Source organism: Balaenoptera musculus, chromosome 12 (assembly GCF_009873245.2).
Source record: "Balaenoptera musculus isolate JJ_BM4_2016_0621 chromosome 12, mBalMus1.pri.v3, whole genome shotgun sequence".
Classification (NCBI taxonomy): Eukaryota; Metazoa; Chordata; class Mammalia; order Artiodactyla; family Balaenopteridae; genus Balaenoptera; species Balaenoptera musculus.
In genome coordinates, this window is record NC_045796.1 from 85,133,626 (window position 1) to 85,153,662 (window position 20,037).

General features: G+C 38.9%; 1 protein-coding gene across 1 annotated transcript in view; it reads left to right on the top strand.

Moving 5' to 3' along the window:
* Positions 1-19,307, top strand: part of LMBRD1 (LMBR1 domain containing 1) — a 120,387-nt gene extending 101,080 nt beyond the window's left edge. The window contains exons 15-16 of the mRNA XM_036871758.1: positions 18,605-18,696; positions 18,835-19,307. Of these exons, the coding sequence (XP_036727653.1) occupies positions 18,605-18,696; positions 18,835-18,951 (209 nt within the window). The 3' untranslated portion in view covers positions 18,952-19,307. The remainder of the gene's footprint in view (positions 1-18,604; positions 18,697-18,834) is intronic.
* The last annotated feature ends 730 nt before the right edge of the window (positions 19,308-20,037 follow it).

The following is a 20,037-nucleotide window of genomic DNA, read 5'->3' on the forward strand; positions in this document are numbered from 1 at the left end:
GCTGTGAGGTTGGATGTGAGATCACCTAGAGGGTGAACTCAAACAGAGAAGAGGTGCGAGGGTGGAGCTCTGTGGCCGTCCCGTTGAAAGAAGAGCAACCAGCAACGGAGAACTAAGAAGAAGGAAGATTAGGTGACGGTAGTTTCCTGTAAGCCAAGGGAAGAGTGATCAACCATTTCAAGCAATCAAAAGGAGAGCCATGTTTAAACAGATTATTACAGTAGGAAGAGGGGATGCTGCAGAAAGAGGAGCTGACCATGAGATACTTGCAGGCGTTTCAGACGCCAGGCAGGAGAGGGCTTTTCTTTTCTAGGGAGGAGTAAGCAAGGCTAGAAGGAACCAGCTGGAAGAGTGGGATGACCATGGGATGTTTTTCCTGAGGTCAGCCAGGAGGGCTTGCTTAGGAGGGGCTGTCTGCTGGCTCAGGCTGAGGGTAGGGCAGAAGGAGGCCCTTTGGGGGCCTGGCGAAGGAGGGAAATCTAACTAAAGGTTACTCAGGTCAAATCAACAAGCCTCTTGTTCTGATTGATCAGTGGGAACAAACAGCTTAGCAGATCTTTCGTGAAGGAGAGACAGAGCATAGAGGGCTGCTGTCTGGCTTCGTCCCAGGTAAACAAGGGAGGTGTCCAAGAGCCTTCTCTGTGTCATACATTATATCCTTTTTCATACTAAGTCCTCAAAACCTGGTGTGTGTTTTATACTTACGGAACATCTTAATTCAAACACTATAAATTTTCATTATCTAAATGAGAACGTTTATTGGTTAAAGTGAAGTATAGTTCTACCAAAGCACTAAAGTTGTTTAATGAAAAAATATTTTACACTGCTTCAGTTTTTAGTTTAAATTAATTAAAATTAAATACAATTAGAAATTCAGTTCCCTAGTTTCAGTCTCAGCCATGTTACCAGTGGCTATTATATTCGACAACGCAGGTCTAGGGCCCACGTGAGTGGCTGGCATCTCATAGGAAATGCAGCCTCTTACAAAGCTAAGCCCCTCCCTCTCCCAAGGATGGCATCATCGTGTGAGGGTGAACCACAAAGAAAGTTAAACATGTTACTTGCAGAAAACCGAAAGCAAAGTTGGCCTTAGTGCCAAGAACAGGAAGGAAGGAATCACATTCCTAAGAAATTGTAGCCGCAGACTAGCTCTTTGCAGATTTGCAGGCCAAATACACATCACCAGAGTGAATTTGTTTCATTGCAATTTCTGGCAGTGCGGTAGGCACATGGTGCAAGTAAATTTAATCCTCCCTAGAGGAAAGTACCATAATTCTTGGCTTCACGGAATTCCCACAGAGGAGTGCAAGTGAAGACATCAGAGTCAAATATACAAGCACGCAAGGAATCAAAACACCATGTAAGAGAGCTAGAAGAAATAGCAGACAGCAGAAAGAGACTTGTAAAGCCCTGATATTGGAATTACCAACACAGATTATGGAACAGCTAACTGTGATGAAAGGAATAATACCAGATCAAAATATCAGCAGGGAACAACAAAGTATTAAAAAAGAATGAACGAAACCCTAGCAGATTTGTAAATGAACCAAATACAGTGTTTAAAAATGAAGCTACAGTAATTGAAATTAAACTCAGTTTAGAAAACTGCAGATTAAAACCAGAATGAGGCGTCTCCACTTACCGTTTGTTAGCTGTAAGAGGAAAAGTAGTAGCTGTCATAGCACATCTCAGAGGAAGATGGGCACACGCCGTCCCGGGTGAACAAAATTAACATCATCCAGGGGCAGCGCAGCCTGTGCCTCAGGATGTGACACCCTGGGAAGAACGGGGAACAAGAATCAGATCCCGAGGAAACAGGAGACAAACCCAGACTGACGACTGACAAACATGGTATAAAGGAGCTGGCCATGTGCTTCAGAACTGTCAGTGTCGTCAGAGACCAGAGGCTGAGGAATTCACAGATTCAGGGTAGTAAAGGGACACCAGAACACAGTGTAATACGTGGTCCTGGATTGGATCTTGCACTAGAGGGTAAACGCACTGTGAAAAATACACTGGGATAAATGACATGTCGAAGAATGGACTGTAGAGCACATTTTAAAAAATAGAATCATGATTAAAATTCCTAAATTTAATAGCTGTTCTCTGGTTATGTAAGAGAACATCCAGCTATTAAAAAGTGCTCTGTTGTTAAGAGGTTAAATCACATGATATATGGTTCAGAAAACGTAAGTGTATATATTTTGAGAAAATGATAAAAGGGAGGGGAAAAAAAACACATGAGAACCACTGTACACCACCAGATGGCTACTATTTTAAAAACTGACAGTTCCAAGTGCAGGCCACGATATGGAATTACTAAAGATAACCACTTCTAATTACCATTTTGGGGGTATTATAATTACATTATTTATATAATTATATATTACTTATTTCCTTTTAAAAATTTACACTTCTATATATTATTTTTCTTAAATTCCAAAAAATTTAAATTGATAGGCCCAGTGGTTCAGCAAGATGAATTTTGCCCCACAAAATGACAGAACATATTTTCAACATAAGAATTAGTGAATACAGTGTATGCTATCTGGTAATTCCCTAAGCAATTTAGATTAAAAAGTATACCTTCTTGTGCAAGTGAGTTGATCTTTTGTGTTTACTTTCAGTTTTGAATCTGCTACAAAATAATTTGTCTCTCACATTTTCCTGTCATTTCTGGTATAAATTTCTAGCATCAAATAAACCTTGGTTTAACTATAGGAATATTCAGCTGTGGAAAATGAGTCATTCTTTGACTAGGTTTACAGAATCTACTCCTTTTGAGGCTCTGCAAAAGGACAGTTTAAATCCACAAAGAACATAATAAAAACTCTTCAGAAATTAAACCTCTAAAGGCACATAATACTTGAAAACTTGTTGAAGAATTTTTTCATGTATTTAAATAACCCACCAATTTAAATGCAAAGATGGTATTCTATGTTTGGTTATATAATCCAACTTACTTAAACAATTTAAGATATTTCTATACATTTCTCACCTATTTTTAAAGATAGAGCAATTTTTACACTTTCTTATGTTAAGCATTTGCTCAGAAAGCTGTGAGCGAAACAGGAGGATTTTCTAGTCAAAGTCACTTCTTATGATAGTGTCAGAAACCTAGTGCCTTCTTCCTGGATATTTTCCATATGTACTCCAACTCTAGCATCTTATCCATTCCAGGGCACTCTCTTGTTAACAATTCATACTAGACTAAAGTCTAAACCATTCCCAAATGCTGCTCTGTAAGTTTTAAAAGCTTTTTAATCCCATAAGATGTGGGGAACTGACACCAACATTGTGTTGCTAATGCTCAACAATTCTGGGTGCAGACGCATTTCCCTGCCCCTGCGTTAAGTACCGCCAAGGACAAACACAAGTTGTTGACAACTCCTACTGTGAAACAACTCCAATAGCTTACTTACCAAGATTAACTGCCCAGGAAGACTTGCTTCGGGATTTCTCATTTCACTGCATCCACCAACCCAAAACCTATGTCATAAACGTAGCCCAATTCTAGCCTGTTCCCCACCATGTCTAAGACCTTGATTAAAGTGGTCCAGCCCAGCCCCTTAAACCTTATAAATACCCTTTGCCTTTGCCCTTCTTGATCTCCCTCACTGCAGTTAGTCTAATAAATGTAGCTTTACTAGATCAATGAGGTTTTCTAAGTCATGTTTTGGAGACTTGACAGTTGACAATAAATAAGCCTAGTTATGCTGGATAATTTAAGGGGTATTAATAATTTAATCAATAAATTCAGAATCTTAGATTTCCATTCCTATCTTCTAACCACTATCTGGTTTATCTATACCAAAATGAATGTCCTGCCAACCCCTCAAACCTCAATTCCAAGGTTGAACTCCTTTCCTTCCCTCTTCCACTTAGTTTCCATCTGTCATCCTCATCTCATAGGGTAGCAGGAGTTGTCCTCTGCCTTTTGTGTGCCCTAAACTGTTTACTCAGAGGGAAATCTTGAAATCATATTTGCATTTTCTTGCTCCTCCAATACTAACCAGTTTCCACGTCCCACCAAGTTTAGATAAGAAATAGCAAACAAAAAGAAACAACTTGGGTATTTACCCATCAATGAGGATACTTGAAATAACATTACATACAGTGTAATGATACAGCTTTATATGTTTTGACAGAAAAATATTCACCATATTTTTGATGATAGATGGAAGAATGTATATATTATCTCATGTTTTATGCTTTTGTGCATAAACAGTGTAAAAGTCAGGCTGAAAGTTCACAAGGATGGTTCAGCATACTTAGATCAATCAATGTGATACACCACATAAACAAAAGATGAAACTACATGAACATCTCAGTAGATGCAGGAAAAGAAATTCAACATCCATTCATGATAAAAAACTTTTACCAAAGTGGGTATAGAGGGAACATATCTCAACCTAATAAAAACTATTTATGACAAACTCACAGCCAAAATAATGCTCAACAGTGAAAAGCTGAAAGCCTTCCCACTAAAATTGGCACAAGACCAGTATGCCCACTCTCACCTCTTCTATTCAACATAGTATTGGAAGTCCTAGCCACAGCAATCATACAAGAAAAAGAAAAGTATTCCACATTGGTAGGTAAGAGGTAAAGTTGTCATTGTATGCAGATGACGCGATACTATATTTAGAAAACCCTAGAGACTCCACACAAAAACAACTAGAACTGACAAATGAATTTAGCAAGGTAGCAGGATACAATATTAACATACAGAAATAGGTTGCATTTCTTTACACTAACAATGAAACATCAGAAAGGGAATGTAAAAAAACAATACCTTAAAAATCACATCCAAAAAAATAAAATACTTAGGAAGACCTGACCAAGGAGGTAAAAGACTTATGTGCTGAAAACCATAAAACATTAATAAAGGAAACTGCAGATGATTCAAAGAAATGGAAAGATATCCCATGCTGTTGGATTGGCAGAATTAATAATGTTAAAATGGACATACTACCCAAAGAAATCTACAGATTTAATGCAATCCCTATCAAATTACCCATGACATTTTTCACATAACTAAAACAAATAATCCTAAAATTTATATGGAACCATAAAAGACCCAGAATTGCCAAAGCAATCCTGAAGAGAAGGAACAAAGCAGGAGGTGTAACCCTCCCAGACTTCAGACAATACTACAAAGCTACAATAATCAAAATGACGTGGTATTGGCACAAAAACAGAATATGGATCAATGGAGCAGAATAGAGAGCCCAGAAATAAACCCCCCACACCTACGATCAGTTAATCTTTAGCAGGAACATACAATGGAGAAAAGACGGTCTGTTCAGCAAGTGATGTCGGGAAAGCTGGACAGCTGCATGTAAATCAGTGAAGTTAGAACATTCCCTCATGTCACACACAAACTCAAAATGGCTTAAATACTTGAACATAAGACATGACACCATGTAACTCCTAGAAGAGATCATAGGCAAAACATTCTCTGGCATAAATTGTACCAGTGTTTTCTTAGGTCAGTCTCCTAAGGCAGTAGAAATAAAAACAAAAATAAACAAATGGGACCTAATCAAACTTACAAGCTTTTGCTCAGCAAAGGAAACCATAGACAAAACGAAAAGACAACCTGCAGAATGGGAGAAAATATTTGCAAATGATGCGACCAACAAGAGATTAATTTCCAACATATACAAACAGCTCATAGAATTCAACAACAACAACAAAAAACAGCCCAATTGAAAAATGGGCAGAAGACCTAAACAGACATTTCTCCAAAGAAGACATACCGGCCATGAAAAGATGCTCAATGTTGCTAATTACTAGAGAAATGCAAATCAAAACTACAAGGAGGTTCCACCTCACATGGGTCAGAATGACCATCATTAAAAAGTCTACAAATAACAAATGCTGGAGGGCATGTGGAGAAAAGGGAACCCTCCTACACTGTTGGTGGGAATGTAAACTGGTGCAGCCACTATGGAGAGCAGTATGGAGGTTCCTCAGAAAACTAAAAATAGAATTACCATATGATCCAGCAATCCTACTCCTGGGCATATATTCAGATAAAACTATAATTTAGAAAGATACATGCACCCCTATGTTCATAGCAGCGCTATGTACAATAGCCAAGACATGGAAACAATCTAAATGTCCATCGACAGATGAATGGATAAAGAAGATGTGGTACATATATACAATGGGATATTACTCAGCCATAAAAAAAGAATGAAATAATGCCATTTGCAGCAACATGGATGGACCTAGAGATTATCATACCATGTGAGGATAAGTCAGAAATAGCAAGACAAATACCATATGATATCACTTACATGTGGAATCTAAACTATGACACAAATGAACTTATCTATGAAACAGAAACAGACTAGAGAACAGACCTGTGGTTGCCAAGGGGAGGGGGTTGTGGGAGGGATGGAGTGGGAGTTTGGGGTGAGCAGATGCAAACTTTTACACAGAGGATGGCTAAACAACAAGGTCCTACTGTACAGCACAGGGAACTACATTCAAAAACCTGTGATAAACCATAATAGAAAAGAATGTAAGAAAAGAATGTATATATATGCATAACTGAATCACTTTGCTGTACAGCAGTAATTAACACAACTTTGTGAATCAACTCTACTTCAATAAGAAAAAAATGTGTATATATATGTATATATAAAGTCGGGCTGTACCTCCGGGAAACAAGATGTGGAATAAAGAAATAAATATTCACTGTTTTTTGTTGTTGTTGATAAATAGCTTTTATTCTGTAACTAAAGAAAAAACACCGTTAAGCCTTTTTAAAGGATGAAAACAGTGAGAGACCAGATAGTGGCACGCGTCTGCCCAGTAGCTATGGATTATAGAGAAGACTTATTTCCTTCCAGTTTGTTGAAAGGTAGCAGTGGGGAGGGTAGTTACTGAGACTTTGAAAAAATGTATTTCTTTTTTTTTCTTTTGGCCATGCCTCACGGCTTTGTGGGATCTTAGTTCCCCAACGAGGTAGTGAACCCGCACCCTCAGCAGCGAAAGCGCGGAGTCCTAACCACTAGACCGCCAGGGAGTTCCCTGAAAAAATGTAATTCTCGAATTCTTGGTAACATCTTTTTCCCAGAATATGAAATGTTTCTTTCTACTTGAACTTCTGAGTTTCCAGGAGATTTTATAAGTCAAGGTAACTAAGCAGTGGTGCTCAAGTACTTACATAATCACTAACAATGGATTCAGGTGATTGTTTTTTTTACCTACCAATACTTTCGCCTGTAAGCAAAATTAAAAAATAAAAGATAAAATAAAAAATTTTTTTTTAAATTGAAAAATGTATTTTGCAGGAGAGACTTCTGTTTAAAACTAGTTTTATTAAAGGAGTTACTCCACTAGTTTACACTTGATGTTTGGTATACAGTTATAAATAAAAAGCTCATTTTAAGGAAAGCCAATTTTAAGAGGCTGAAAATGAAGCTGGTCAAGGGATTTCATTAGAAACTTAGTTGTATGGCCTGAGGTTAAAAAGGGACACTGATGCTTTGTGATGACAGTATTTGTTAATGTCTCCTGTGGTGCTGTGTGCCCAAGTGGGTGGTCCATAAATGTAATTTGAAATGAAAATGGTACCAGACTCTTTCTGTGTGGATTTAAAAGACAGGTTTGAATATGGACTTTAAATTTAATACCTCCTACCCCATGTTAAGTGAAGCTAATTAACTTTAGCTTTCTGGAATTTTGTAACAAGGAGATCCACTTCAGGAGAATATACGTAATCCTTTCCCTCAGACTCAAGCACATGGGGCCTTTAAAAAAAACACTATATGGTCTTTTTGTCTTATACTCTTTTTGTCTTATACTCTTAATTTGGAGGTTGGGATGGGAAAGTTAAGGACAGTTAGGTTTAGTCTAAAGATGAGGAGAAAGGTCACCTAGAATTGTGATAATTTTGATAGCCTTATTTAGAAAGTTGTCCTATTTATTTGAGGAATGCAACAATAATAACAGCCTTTCCAACTTGAACACCTTTGGAAGATATTGACATATCATTTTTTCTAATACTGAGAATCAAAGCCTGTGTGTCTTGAAATTCTAAAATAAATTTATAAATGTCTTAATTTCCAGGATTCCATATGATCATTTAGTTTTTCTTATCTATCCTTCCTTGCTTTTTCATGTAACAAATGTTTATATTGACATCTAGTATGTGCCAGGCACTATTCCAGGTACTAGTGACACAACAATGAACAAAGCTCAAATGTTCCTGTCCCCATGGAGCTTACTTAGTAGAAGGAGACAAATAAGTATGTCAGGCGGTAAGCATTATGGAGAAAAATAAAGTGCCAAAGGAGGGTAAGCGGTGCACAGGAGGAGGGACGGTTTGAAATGCTGAGTAGAGTAGAGTAGAAAGGAAATCCTTACTGAGAAGCTGACATCTGGGCAAAACGACCTTCAGGAAGTGAGATTCCTGGGGAGAAGCCCTGCAGACCAAGGTGACAGCAGGTGCAGAGTGGGGAGGGGGAGGGGAGCCTGGAAGAGGAAGAGGAAGGGCAAGTCATCAAGGTAAAGGACTTCAGGTTTTACGCTCAGATGCAAAGTCTAGAAGGTTGTGAGCAGATAACTTGATGTGATATGTAGACCAGGGCCTGGCAACCTTTTTTCTCTAAAGGACCGGATAGTCAATATTTTAGGCTCCGTGGGACCTACAGTAGGGTCCACGCTGCTCAGCTCTGCCACTGCAGCACAGAAGCTGCAGTACACGGTACGTCACGGATGCCGTGGCCGTGTTCCAGCAAAACTTACAAAAACAAGGAACGGTTTGAATGTACCTTTTTGGGGTAGAGTTTACCAGCCCCTGAGATAGACCATAATAAACGAAGGGCAAAGGCAAGTTGAGAGAACTTTTGCAGGAATCCAAGGCAGAGCTGATGGTGGTGGTGGACGTGGCAGGAAGTGGTCAGGTTCTGCATAGGTTTTGAAGGTGGAGCCCGTGGGGTTTGCTGAGGAGTCGAGTATAGCATATGAGAGAGAAAGGGGTTACGTCTGTGGTTTTCGAGTTTTAATTAGGAAACATTGCTTAATATTTTATATTCTATATTTGATAGTATCTGGAATAATTATCTTTTAAAATCTATTTGCAGCTTTCAAGGCTGTCCTTTTTTTTCCTTTGAACCTGTTTAACTTTGTTTTGTTCTTGGTATTCCATCATAAACTGAGAACTAATAAGAAACCAAATAACTTCTCAGTCTACCGTTGGTTACTGCACATTTTTTCATTAGGTTTCCCTTATGGCTGAAAGCACGTGTGTAGTTGCAGTGTGGTGTGCAGGGTCAAGGAAGAAAGCGAAATTAAGATGTTAGCATGTTAGCTTAATCTATGGTAGTCCTAAATGAGACTTATCAACCATATGAAAATAATATACAGAGCCTTCTTATTTTGATAATGTGCTTTTATAAAAATGTTTAAAATGAATAATTATTGGGGAAGTACAAACTATTAGATAAGGTCTTGGACCATATGTCCTGACTTCACTATTTCTTTTACTACCATCATTCTTTTTATTTTATTATTTATTTATTTATTTTTGGCTGTGTTGGGTCTTCGTTTTTGTGCGAGGGCTTTCTCTAGTTGCGGCGAGTGGGGGCCACTCTTCATTGCGGTGCGCGGGCCTCTCACTATCGCGGCCTCTCTTGTTGCAGAGCACAGGCTCCAGACGCGCAGGCTCAGTAGTTGTGGCGCACAGGCTTAGTTGCTCCGTGGCATGTGGGATCTTCCCAGACCAGGGCTCGAACCCGTGTCCCATGCATTAGCAGGCAGATTCTCAACCACTGTGCCACCAGGGAAGCCCACTACCATCATTCTTCAATGCACAGTTATCTTCATTCACTTTCTCTTCAGCTAATCAGTTGCTAAGGGATGCAGAGTCTGTTGCCATAGTGACCCTCACATCTCACCTAAATGACATGTCAGATGAATTGCTGAGCCTTTTAACTAGTGCTCCACTCTGATCCACACTACACAGTGCTGGTAGCCTAATTGTTCTGAAACAGTGGTTATCGAAGTTTCGTGTGCATCAGAATCACTTGGAAGGCTTGCGAAATACATCGCAAAATTTCTGATTCAGTGGATCTGAGGAGGGACCCTAGAATTTTCTGACGGTTTTGGTCTGGAAACCACACTGTGGAAACCACTGTTCTAAAGTCCTCTGACAATGTCATTCCTCCACCAGGAACCTTAAGTGCTGCCCTGTACCATCTGATAAATTCAGCCGAGGACTGAAGGATTCCACTCTCTAACCTGTCCTGCATGTTTCCAGCCTTTTTTCATACACTTCCTGAACGTGGCCACCTTTTCCGTTTTTGCTTTTCAACTGTTTGTTCTTGGAACGTCACAGCCAATTTCTACCCATCTCCTCCCATCTTTGTCAGTCAGAATCCTGGCCATCTTACAAGGTTTCTTTTAAACCTGACCTTCTTTTTTGAATCTCCAAACACGTGTGCCATTTCTCTTTTTTTCATTTGAATCCCCATAGCATTTATACTTCTGATGACATGACCTCACTCTGTCCTAATCTATCATCATTTATGTGTCTTATCTCTGTCCTACCCTTTTATAGGAACGTGTAAGCTCCTTGAGGATAAGAAAACATATAGATATATATGAGTATATTTTTCTGCCTTGTTCAACCAGCATTTGTAGAATTGAACCACTTTTAAAATTTGTTCCTTTTTTTCTTTCTCTTGTTAAAAAATGTTCTTAAAGTAACATAAGATTGATATCTACCTAGTGTCTTGTTGCTTCTTGCTCACTTTATCTGTTGGAGGAAACCCATTGTATTTACTTCCTTCTAAGTACCTACTGACCCCTTTTCTTTGGATTAATTGCTTTCTAATTGTGGTGTTCAGCTCTAATGTTATAATTTCTGTTCATCGGACTTCTGATGCATTAGAAACCATATCTTCTTTCTTGATTTCCTTCCCAAAGCTCTTAGTTTACTTAGAGTTAAAGAAAAGAAATGCTTTGTGCAAAATGTATATCTGAAAAGTATTATATCCTCACAATTGATAGAATTGATGGGTTTGTGCTTAGAATTCTACGGAAGACTTCATTTCTTTTAGAACTTTAAAGGCATTGCACCATCTGTGTTTCATTTTTTACTGGTGAGAAATCCAGCGCCAGTCTATTTCTTCTTTTGAAGTTAACTTGATAGTTTCTGTTTTCTCCATTTTCCCCTTGGGGAGCTCTTGTTCATTAGTTGCTGGATATCTTCAATTCATCATCTGTCTCCTCTCGTATTTCGTATTTTCAGCCTACCATTTTGCTCTAGATTCTTGGATATGTATTCAGCTTTATCTTCAAACTATACCCTGAATTTTTTATTTCATGTAACAAATTTGTACTTTCCTTGAGGTACTTTATGTGTCCCATTTTTCTTTTTCAAGCATCTTTGTTTTATGGATGTAATATCTTCGCCAATATGTGAAGATACTAAACATTTTTCTCATTCGTTTCCTTTAAGTCAATTACAGTTCAGTTCATCTTGGAGCATTTCTCTTTATCTTGTTCTTTCCCCTCGTGCTGATCGTTTTCTGTATATATCTGATGATTCATTCATATTTATGCTAGTTTGTATTCAAGTATCAGGAACCTGGGAAGCCTCATCACTGGGGACTCTATGACTGGGGTTTCTTGATCCTTAAGTTATATTTTAAAGTGAATGAGAAGGAAACCAGCTGTTTTACTGGAGACCTTTCAAATGTGGCTTCATCTTCCAGAATACTGCTGAGGTCTCCCATCACCGGGTGGCCTGCCCCCCATTCTCTTCGCTGTTAAAGTTTGCTCCTGGCTTTATTCCTGCTCCATAACTTTCATGAGGTCCTGGGAAACAGCACAGGGAACAAATGACTGTGCTCAGTCTGCCCTCTTGAACCAGAAGGCTTTGTGTTCAACAAGTTAAAATAGTCCTTCATGGTTAAGTACTGTAAACTTATAATCTTTCGCTTGACAAATAAGAACTCTTTGTTGATAGCCTCATTCGACTGAATTCTACCCATCAAATGGGCAGAGCAATATTGAAATTAGAGTGATGAGATAGAATTATTATTTAAGAATCCTGCTTGATCTCCAGCATCTGTATTTGACTCCAGATAAGTGGAGAGGAAACTAAAGTTTTAGGCAGATGGCAGTTTATTAATTTACCATAGGAAGTATAACCATTAAAGAAACTAGAGGCTCAGGGCTAGTGAATTCTCAATGGAGGAAGGAATCTGGAAAACCAAGTTTATAGTCACATAGTTTCTAGGTGGGCTTGGAGTCAGAAGAGGGCCTCACTGACATTGGCTGGTATCATCCAGCTGAGAAAGCCTTATGTATTGTGTCCGTTGTCCAGTGAGGTTGCCGTGCAGACCAGAAAATTAAGTATTGATCAGAGCATATTTTTCTTGGGTTTTGCTTGAGATCCAGAAAGTCTCTTACTGTCAAAGTTCTTTTTCGAGGCCACATTTTGATTGTGTTGATAAAAGTTCAGCTAGGACAGTACACTGAAGTTAACTAGGTGTAAGGTTTCTCAGTTCTTTGGAATCCACTCTGAAGCCAGCCCAGGTGATTTTGTAAAACTTCTCAGCCACTTTTTACAGATCCTTGCTTAAGGATGCTGTCTCCTAAAACATCAACCTTTTTTTTTTTTTTTTAAGCACATGTAGAATTCTCTCTAATTTAATTCTCAGAAGTTCAGTTTATCTTATCACTATCCATCAGAAGTAGATATTATCTCAGTGACACTTAGAAAGAAACTGATACTTAGAAGTTAAATGATTCCAGAATCTCACAGTAAATATAAGTGGCAGACTCAAGAACCAAATCTCAATTTTCTATCTCTAATATTTTCTGCTGTACCCCTTAAATTACTATCATTTTATGAAAAAGATAAAGTAATAGAAAGCAGTTGTTTTATATTTTACTATCTTGGACAATTAAGAGTAATAGTAAATCTAATTAATTTAGAGTTTACTAATACAGTTTAAGATTGTGTCTACATGTTATGCTAATGCTTACCTTTGTAACTCTCTTTTATAAGTTGTGTATGGTCAATTATTTTTATATGGTCAAGACAAATGAAATTAGGTTCATTCTTTCTTAAAGGAGCAATACATAATTTTAGCATCTTTGAAATACATTAAACTTAAATAAATGTAATCAGAGCTCAACACAGATGATAGTGGTTCTTAAAACAGTCACTATAAAAAGTTACTCTTTAGTACGAAACATGTGACAAATGCTATCTTTATTAGCCTGGTACAATTTATATATCCATAAAATATAATAAATCAATTTCCTTTAGAATTTCTATGATTTTTGATGTTCACCAATTCTTTCTTTCCCTTTTACCCACAGCTCCTGCAGTGAGACTTAACAAAACATTATTAAACTGTATGCCATTTGTTAAGTTTCAGATGAGCATACAATTTTGGTTTTTATTACATATTTAAATTTTTTCTGCCCTCCCTTATTTGGATATATGTTGCTAGTTGCTCACATCTTTTTGTGCGTATATATTTCACATGCTGTAAATCCATTTGACAGTAGTTACTCACTGGCATTTTACTCCCCAGAACCTCAGATCCAGCCTTCCTTTCATCCCGACAGCTCGTGTTTTCACTTGGGTTGTTTCCTGGTTTGATGAACCTCTTCAGTTCCCTCTGCCAGCCTGCAGTGCACTCATGTTATCCCCTTTGTTAAAACCATTTGATAAACAATTCCTAATCATATCACAATAAAGCCTGAGATCCTCAGCCTGTTTACAGTTAAGATTTGTATGTCTATTGTATTCAGTAGTAGCAAGACCCTAATCAGAAACCAAAGTTAGCGTGATCACGGGCAACCATGAGAAAGGAAGTGGTGTTCTCAATAGTCCAGTCTTCTCCCAGTTTTTTTGTCACTAGTCCAACAAAGAAATTGCTTTAAAATTCTCTGTGATACATGAGTTTTCCCAAATGCCCTCTCTCTGAATGCACATGTTAACATAAGGATTTGTTTTATAAGTAAAGTACAAATATAGAGTTAATTAACTCTAAGCTGATTTCAAGTGAAGGTGTAACATGGTGATGACATCATGGTGGCTTAAATCGGCGCCAAGTATTGTTTTTCAAAATATATTAAAGTAGAAGGTGCTGTTTATTATAGTTAATGAGCAAAGTTATGTTAGTGGCAGTCAGCATACATTAACAATGACATAACAAGTGGTCTAAAAGGACACAAGAAATAAGTAGTATAAAATCTATCAGGTATATTTATAAAGGCGGCTGTTCCATGAGAGGCAGAGGTTTAATTGCGCTTTCTGTTGGTTACTCATCTAGTTTGATGATAAGTGAGAACAGATGGGGGGAGGGTGGTAGAAGCAGGACTTTCATTCTGTTCATATGCTCTAGGTGCTCTCTCTTGGCTCTTTTAATCTTGATCTTTACTGTATGGCCACTTTGTCTGAAGAAAAAATTTTGTCTGAACCCCTGTTTTTAGTTTTTCATTGTAAACATGCACTCTTTGGTGTAATTGGAAGTTTATGTGTCCCTGTGAGGAATAACAGCCAGAAGTCTCCTGAACAATTCCGGTTTTAGAATGCACTCCCTAAACTGAGGAATTCACATTTACTTTGAAGGCCAAACCAAGTTTGAAATACTTACTGTAGTTTTTTAGATAGCAGTAGAAACACCTCTCTAGATCTCCTAGATATCTGTGATTCAGGTGGGCAGCTGGGAGGTGGCAGATGGTGTATTCAGTGTGGAGTTATCACTTGAACATAAAATATATGCATGGGGATTATTAACTAAAATTCCTCTGTGGACATATGCCACTTTATACACATATAAATATAATGATATATACATAGAAAGATAACTATAAAAGCTGTTACATACTTTTTCAACAACAAAGCAGAACACTAACAATGTACATTTTTTTCTTATTTTAGAAGGCTTGCATCAACTCTCCAGCCTTTGAAAGTGGTAAACATGTAAAATAATGTGATAGGAAAAATATTTAAGATATGTTTTTTTGTGATGGGGAAAATAATCAGCAGGTATAACCAATTTAAAATGTCACTGAGGTTGAGAATCTGCCTGCTAATGCAGAGGACACGGGTTCGAGCCCTGATCAGGGAAGATCCCACATGCCGCGGAGCAACTGGGCCCGTGAGCCACAACTACTGAGCCTGTGCATCTGGAGCCTGTGCTCCGCAACAAGAGAGGCCACTACGGTGAGAGGCCCACGCACTGCGATGAAGAGTGGCCCCCGCTTGCGACAATTAGAGAAAGCCCTCGCACAGAAATTAAGACCCAACACAGCCAAAAATAAATAAAAATTAAAAAAAAAAAAGTAAAATCAATCCCCAAAATATTAAAAAAAAAAAAAAAAAAAGGGCTTCCCTGGTGGCGCAGTGGTTGAGAATCTGCCTGCTAATGCAGGGGACACGGGTTCGAGCCCTGGTCTGGGAGGATCCCACATGCCGCGGAGCAACTAGGCCCGTGAGCCACAGCTACTGAGCCTGCGCGTCTGGAGCCTGTGCTCCGCAACAAGAGAGGCCGCGATAGTGAGAGGCCCGCGCACCGCGATGAAGAGTGGCCCCCGCTTGCCGCAACTAGAGAAAGCCCTCACACAGAAACGAAGACCCAACACAGCCAAAAATAAATAAATAAATTAAAATGTCACTGAGTGGATTATTAGACCCCCTGGGGAAAATGATTTGATTCTACCTGCTTTTGCCAACTCAGCCTCTGTCTTGTAATCCCTGTTCTGGCCTTGAAATTTCTAGTTCACTCAAGTTCTGACCCCCCCAAATACCTTTAGGTATGGAAATGAGTAATAGAACTTTTTATTTTTTAAGTTTAGAGCATTTGCAGTGTTGAGAAGGTTGAATAACTTTTTAAAAACAGGTTTGTGGGCTTCCCTGGTGGCGCAGTGCTTAAGAATCTGCCTGCCAATGCAGGGGACGTGGGTTCGAGCCCTGGTCTGGGAAGATCCCACACGCCGCAGAGCAGCTAAGCCCGTGCGCCACAACTACTGAGCCTGCGCTCTAGAGCCCGGGAGCCACAACTACTGAGCCCGCACACGCCACAACTGCTGAAGCCCACACGCCTAGAGCCCATGCTCCGCATCAAGAGAAGCCACTGCAATGAGAAGCCCACACATGGCAACGAAGAGTAGCCCCTGCTCACCGCAACTAGAGAAAGCCCGTGCGCAGCAACGAAGACCCAACACAGCCAAAAATAAATAAATAAATAAATTTATTTAAAAAAAAAAAAAGGTTTGTACTTGTACAGTAGAGCTCATGTATTGCTTACGCCATGAAAGATACTGTTGATGTTTTTAAAATAACTGTGAACAGGCATTTTTTACAGCCCATTCCGTTCTTCATTTCAAATTGGTTATTTTTATTTAAAGGTATATTACTGTGCAGCAGGTATCCTTTTACTGAATTATACACATTTAAATTTCACCAAATTCATTTGTATCTGTTTTGACTGTAGAGACAGAAGAATAATGAACACGTACAGAGTAGTCGTGATACTAATACCTAAGCGAGTATTTTCCTCACTACTAGCGTGCACATAATCTTCTAAAATCTTAAGATGAGTTTTTATTGGCACCATTTGAGCAGCTCTTGAAAATTGTATTCTTTATCATGGTCTTGGTATATCTTGAAGAAGAAAATGGACACTAACTGCCCCTTTGCAACCCTCGTTTGGTCTTCAGGATGACCCTATCAGGAAGTGTGGTGACAAGCAGAGTCTCGTGCTTCAGACTTGCCTGTTCACATGGCAGAGAAGTGACCAAATGATACCTGACGCCAAGTCCGTCAAGACCAGGGCCTGGACTTGCTTTGCCGTGCTGGACATTTAAGTTATACTTTCATTTTCGAGGCATATTCAGAGCATCTTGTTTTGACATCCTTGGAATCTTCTCAGATTTTAGTCAAAAGAAATTAGAAAATGTATTATTTAGCAATATGATTTTAAAGTAAAATACCCCCTTTTTAAAAAGTTTAGTTTTTCAGCAGTCATACTGAATATGAATGCCAGGTATCCTGATGGGTACTGTGGAATATTCAGGCCAATCCAGTGGAAAAAGTGGCAAATTGAGTATGTGATATAACTGTGAAGCACCTTCTGTGATCGAGGGGAGAATTCGCTGTGGGGCAGAGTGGCTGACCAGTGGCTTTCCTGCAGGGAGGCGTCTCTGCTGCCTGAGCTCTGGTGCCTGGTGTGAGGCCGTGATCTGGGGGGGCCGTGACCTGGGGGGCCGTGATCTGGTGTGAGGCCGTGATCTTGGGGGGAGCGTGATCTGGGGGGCCGTGATCTGGGGGGAGGGCGTGATCTGGGGGGGTATGATCTGGGGGGCCGTGATCTGGTGTGAGGCCGTGACCTGGGGGGCCGTGATCTGGTGTGAGGCCGTGATCTTGGGGGGAGTGTGATCTGGGGGGGTATGATCTGGGGGGCCGTGATCTGGTGTGAGGCCGTGACCTGGAGGGCCGTGATCTGGCTGGGGGGCGTGATCTGGGGGGCCAGGGACTGTAGGACAGGAGAGAAACATTTGTCCCTCCCCTGCTGCTCGATACCTTTCTGGTTTTCCTTAGGAAGCTTGGAATATTCCTCTTAGCCTTTTGTGCTGAGAAAGAGAACGAGGAGTACGAAGGGGGCCCGTGGGGATCAGAGGATCCGCATTAAATTGCTGTCCTGCTTGCGAGGGGAAGGTGCTTCCCTGTGAAATGGCATGTTTTCCTGCCAGAAGCAGAGGCTGTCTGTCCAGCTGGGCATTGAGCCATCCGGAAGGACATGCTGAACTGTAGGGGAAGGGAGGGGAGGGTTGGGATAAAATAGAACCTAATGCTGCTTTTCAGAAATCCATGGGACAAGTGGTTTTCATAAACAAGTATTTCCTTAGACTTCCTTTACTGGATATATGTATAAAGGACTTTGTAAAATAATGGAAACAATGTATCTGGATAAAATAGTACGGAGTCTCACACAAGTATCAAGTAACCAGTCTGCCAATTTCTCTTTAAAAGTTACTTTTTTTTTTTCTGAAGGAGAAAAGTAAGTGATTTCTTTTTAAATTCAAGCTATAATGCTGTCTAAAATTCATACAGTAAGCAATTCAGTAAATAATGATTTTTCTGTGTTTCTTTATAAGCAGTGGCCATTTTTTCAATAGCATTCTTAAAAAGAAAAAAAATCTCAAAAAAATCTCTCAGTTGGATTCTTAGAAAAGAATGCTAACCACATCTGATTACTTTCTTCATTTCTCTTCTTCATTCTTCATCAGGAAAACTTTGTTTTGTTTTAGGATGTGTCTGGCATTCCAGGTTAAAATGCTTTTTCTATTTCAATTACACTGAACTAGCCAATATAATTTTTTATACCTAAGAGCTGGGGTTACATTGGTGGCATTCACTTTTAAAAATATGTCATATTAGTTGATAATTTAAACTATATTAAGGTGGTTGAAAGAGTGGGCTTTGGAGATAGGACTAAATTTCAATCCTGTCTCTAACACTGATAATTAGTCTTGGTTAATAACCTTTTAGGTCAAGTATTAATAGTCTATTTCAAGAGAAACTACCTCACCCTAGTCCTTTAATTTGCTTTTATAGATCAGTGTACTGTCACCCGGACCTACCTGTTCCTTCACAAGTTCTGGTTCTTTAGTGCCGCCTACTACTTTGGTAACTGGGCCTTTCTTGGGGTAAGTACAGGTGTCCCAGGGATGCTGTGACCATTAGTGGCCTGTTTGTGTCACAGCAATGCTATTGGCTTTTAAATTCGGTGCTTTCTGGATGACTTCAGGTTTGAGAAATAACATACAGCTTGTTTACATTTGCAGGTGTTTGTGATTGGGTTGATTGTCTCCTGCTGTAAAGGGAAGAAGTCGGTCATTGAAGGGGTAGATGAGGATGACTCAGACCTGAGTGATGAGGAGCCCTCTGTCTACTCTGTCTGACGGCCTCTGTTGTACAGGTTTACTAAGCTGACTCTGCATCTCTTGTGCATTTGTAAAGTGTCAAACTAACATTAGGATGAACTGACTAGCTTTCATCAAAAATGGGAGCATGGCTATTCAAAAAAAAAAACTATATTTTTTATGTTTTCTGAAGTAACATTATTGTATCATAGATTAACATTTTAAATTGCTATAATAATACTATGTAAATATAAAAGTACCGGCCTTGTGAGGGAATGTTTGTGGAAATTTTTTTTTCCTCTAGTGTATAATAGTGTTGAATTGATTAAAAATCCTCCAGAATTAATATTCCCTTTGGTCACTTTTTAAAAACATAATAAATCACTTGTATCTGTGCCTTTGGGTCTCTAGAGTACTGTGGAATTTTCAGGTGTCTATATCTGATTGTTGAAAAATAATATTCACAGTATAGCTGATAAATAAATGTTATTCCGCTATGCAGCTTGTTTTCTATTTTCTACATTAAATCACTAGCACCATTGAAATCGATTTCATGAACAGATTTCAGGCTGCTTGGTGTGCCAAGATGTATTATATTGTTCAGACATTAGTCCATTAGATATCTTATCACCTCTACAGTATTTGAGGCATATACATTGTTGTAAATAACCTCGAAAGTTGTATTCCAACATAAATGGGAATATTGTCAAGAATAAGTAATCCTGAAAAAAATCAGTGTACTGATCGGTTTAAGATATATGACATCATATTTTAGCTTTAAAGATATTTTCTCATTCTAAAGATTTAGAATTTGCAAAAGATACAGGGAAAGCTATATACTATCGATAGGGTATTTTGAAGCCATTCCGGATACTGAGATCCTAGTTTACTAACACAAGGAAATTAGAACTCAAGAAAAGCACATATTATGATCCTTGAAGTAGAATACCATTAAGTTTCTGAAAAAGACTTAGGAATTAACAACCATCTCCCATTCAGTTCGTCTCTCTCTTAATTTTTGTGTCACTTTGCTCTCATTCTTTGTCTCTCTGGATAGACCTCCACACCCTTCATGTTTGGCACCTTTGATGTTATTCACCAAGATTCCATTCCCTTCTGTTTTTA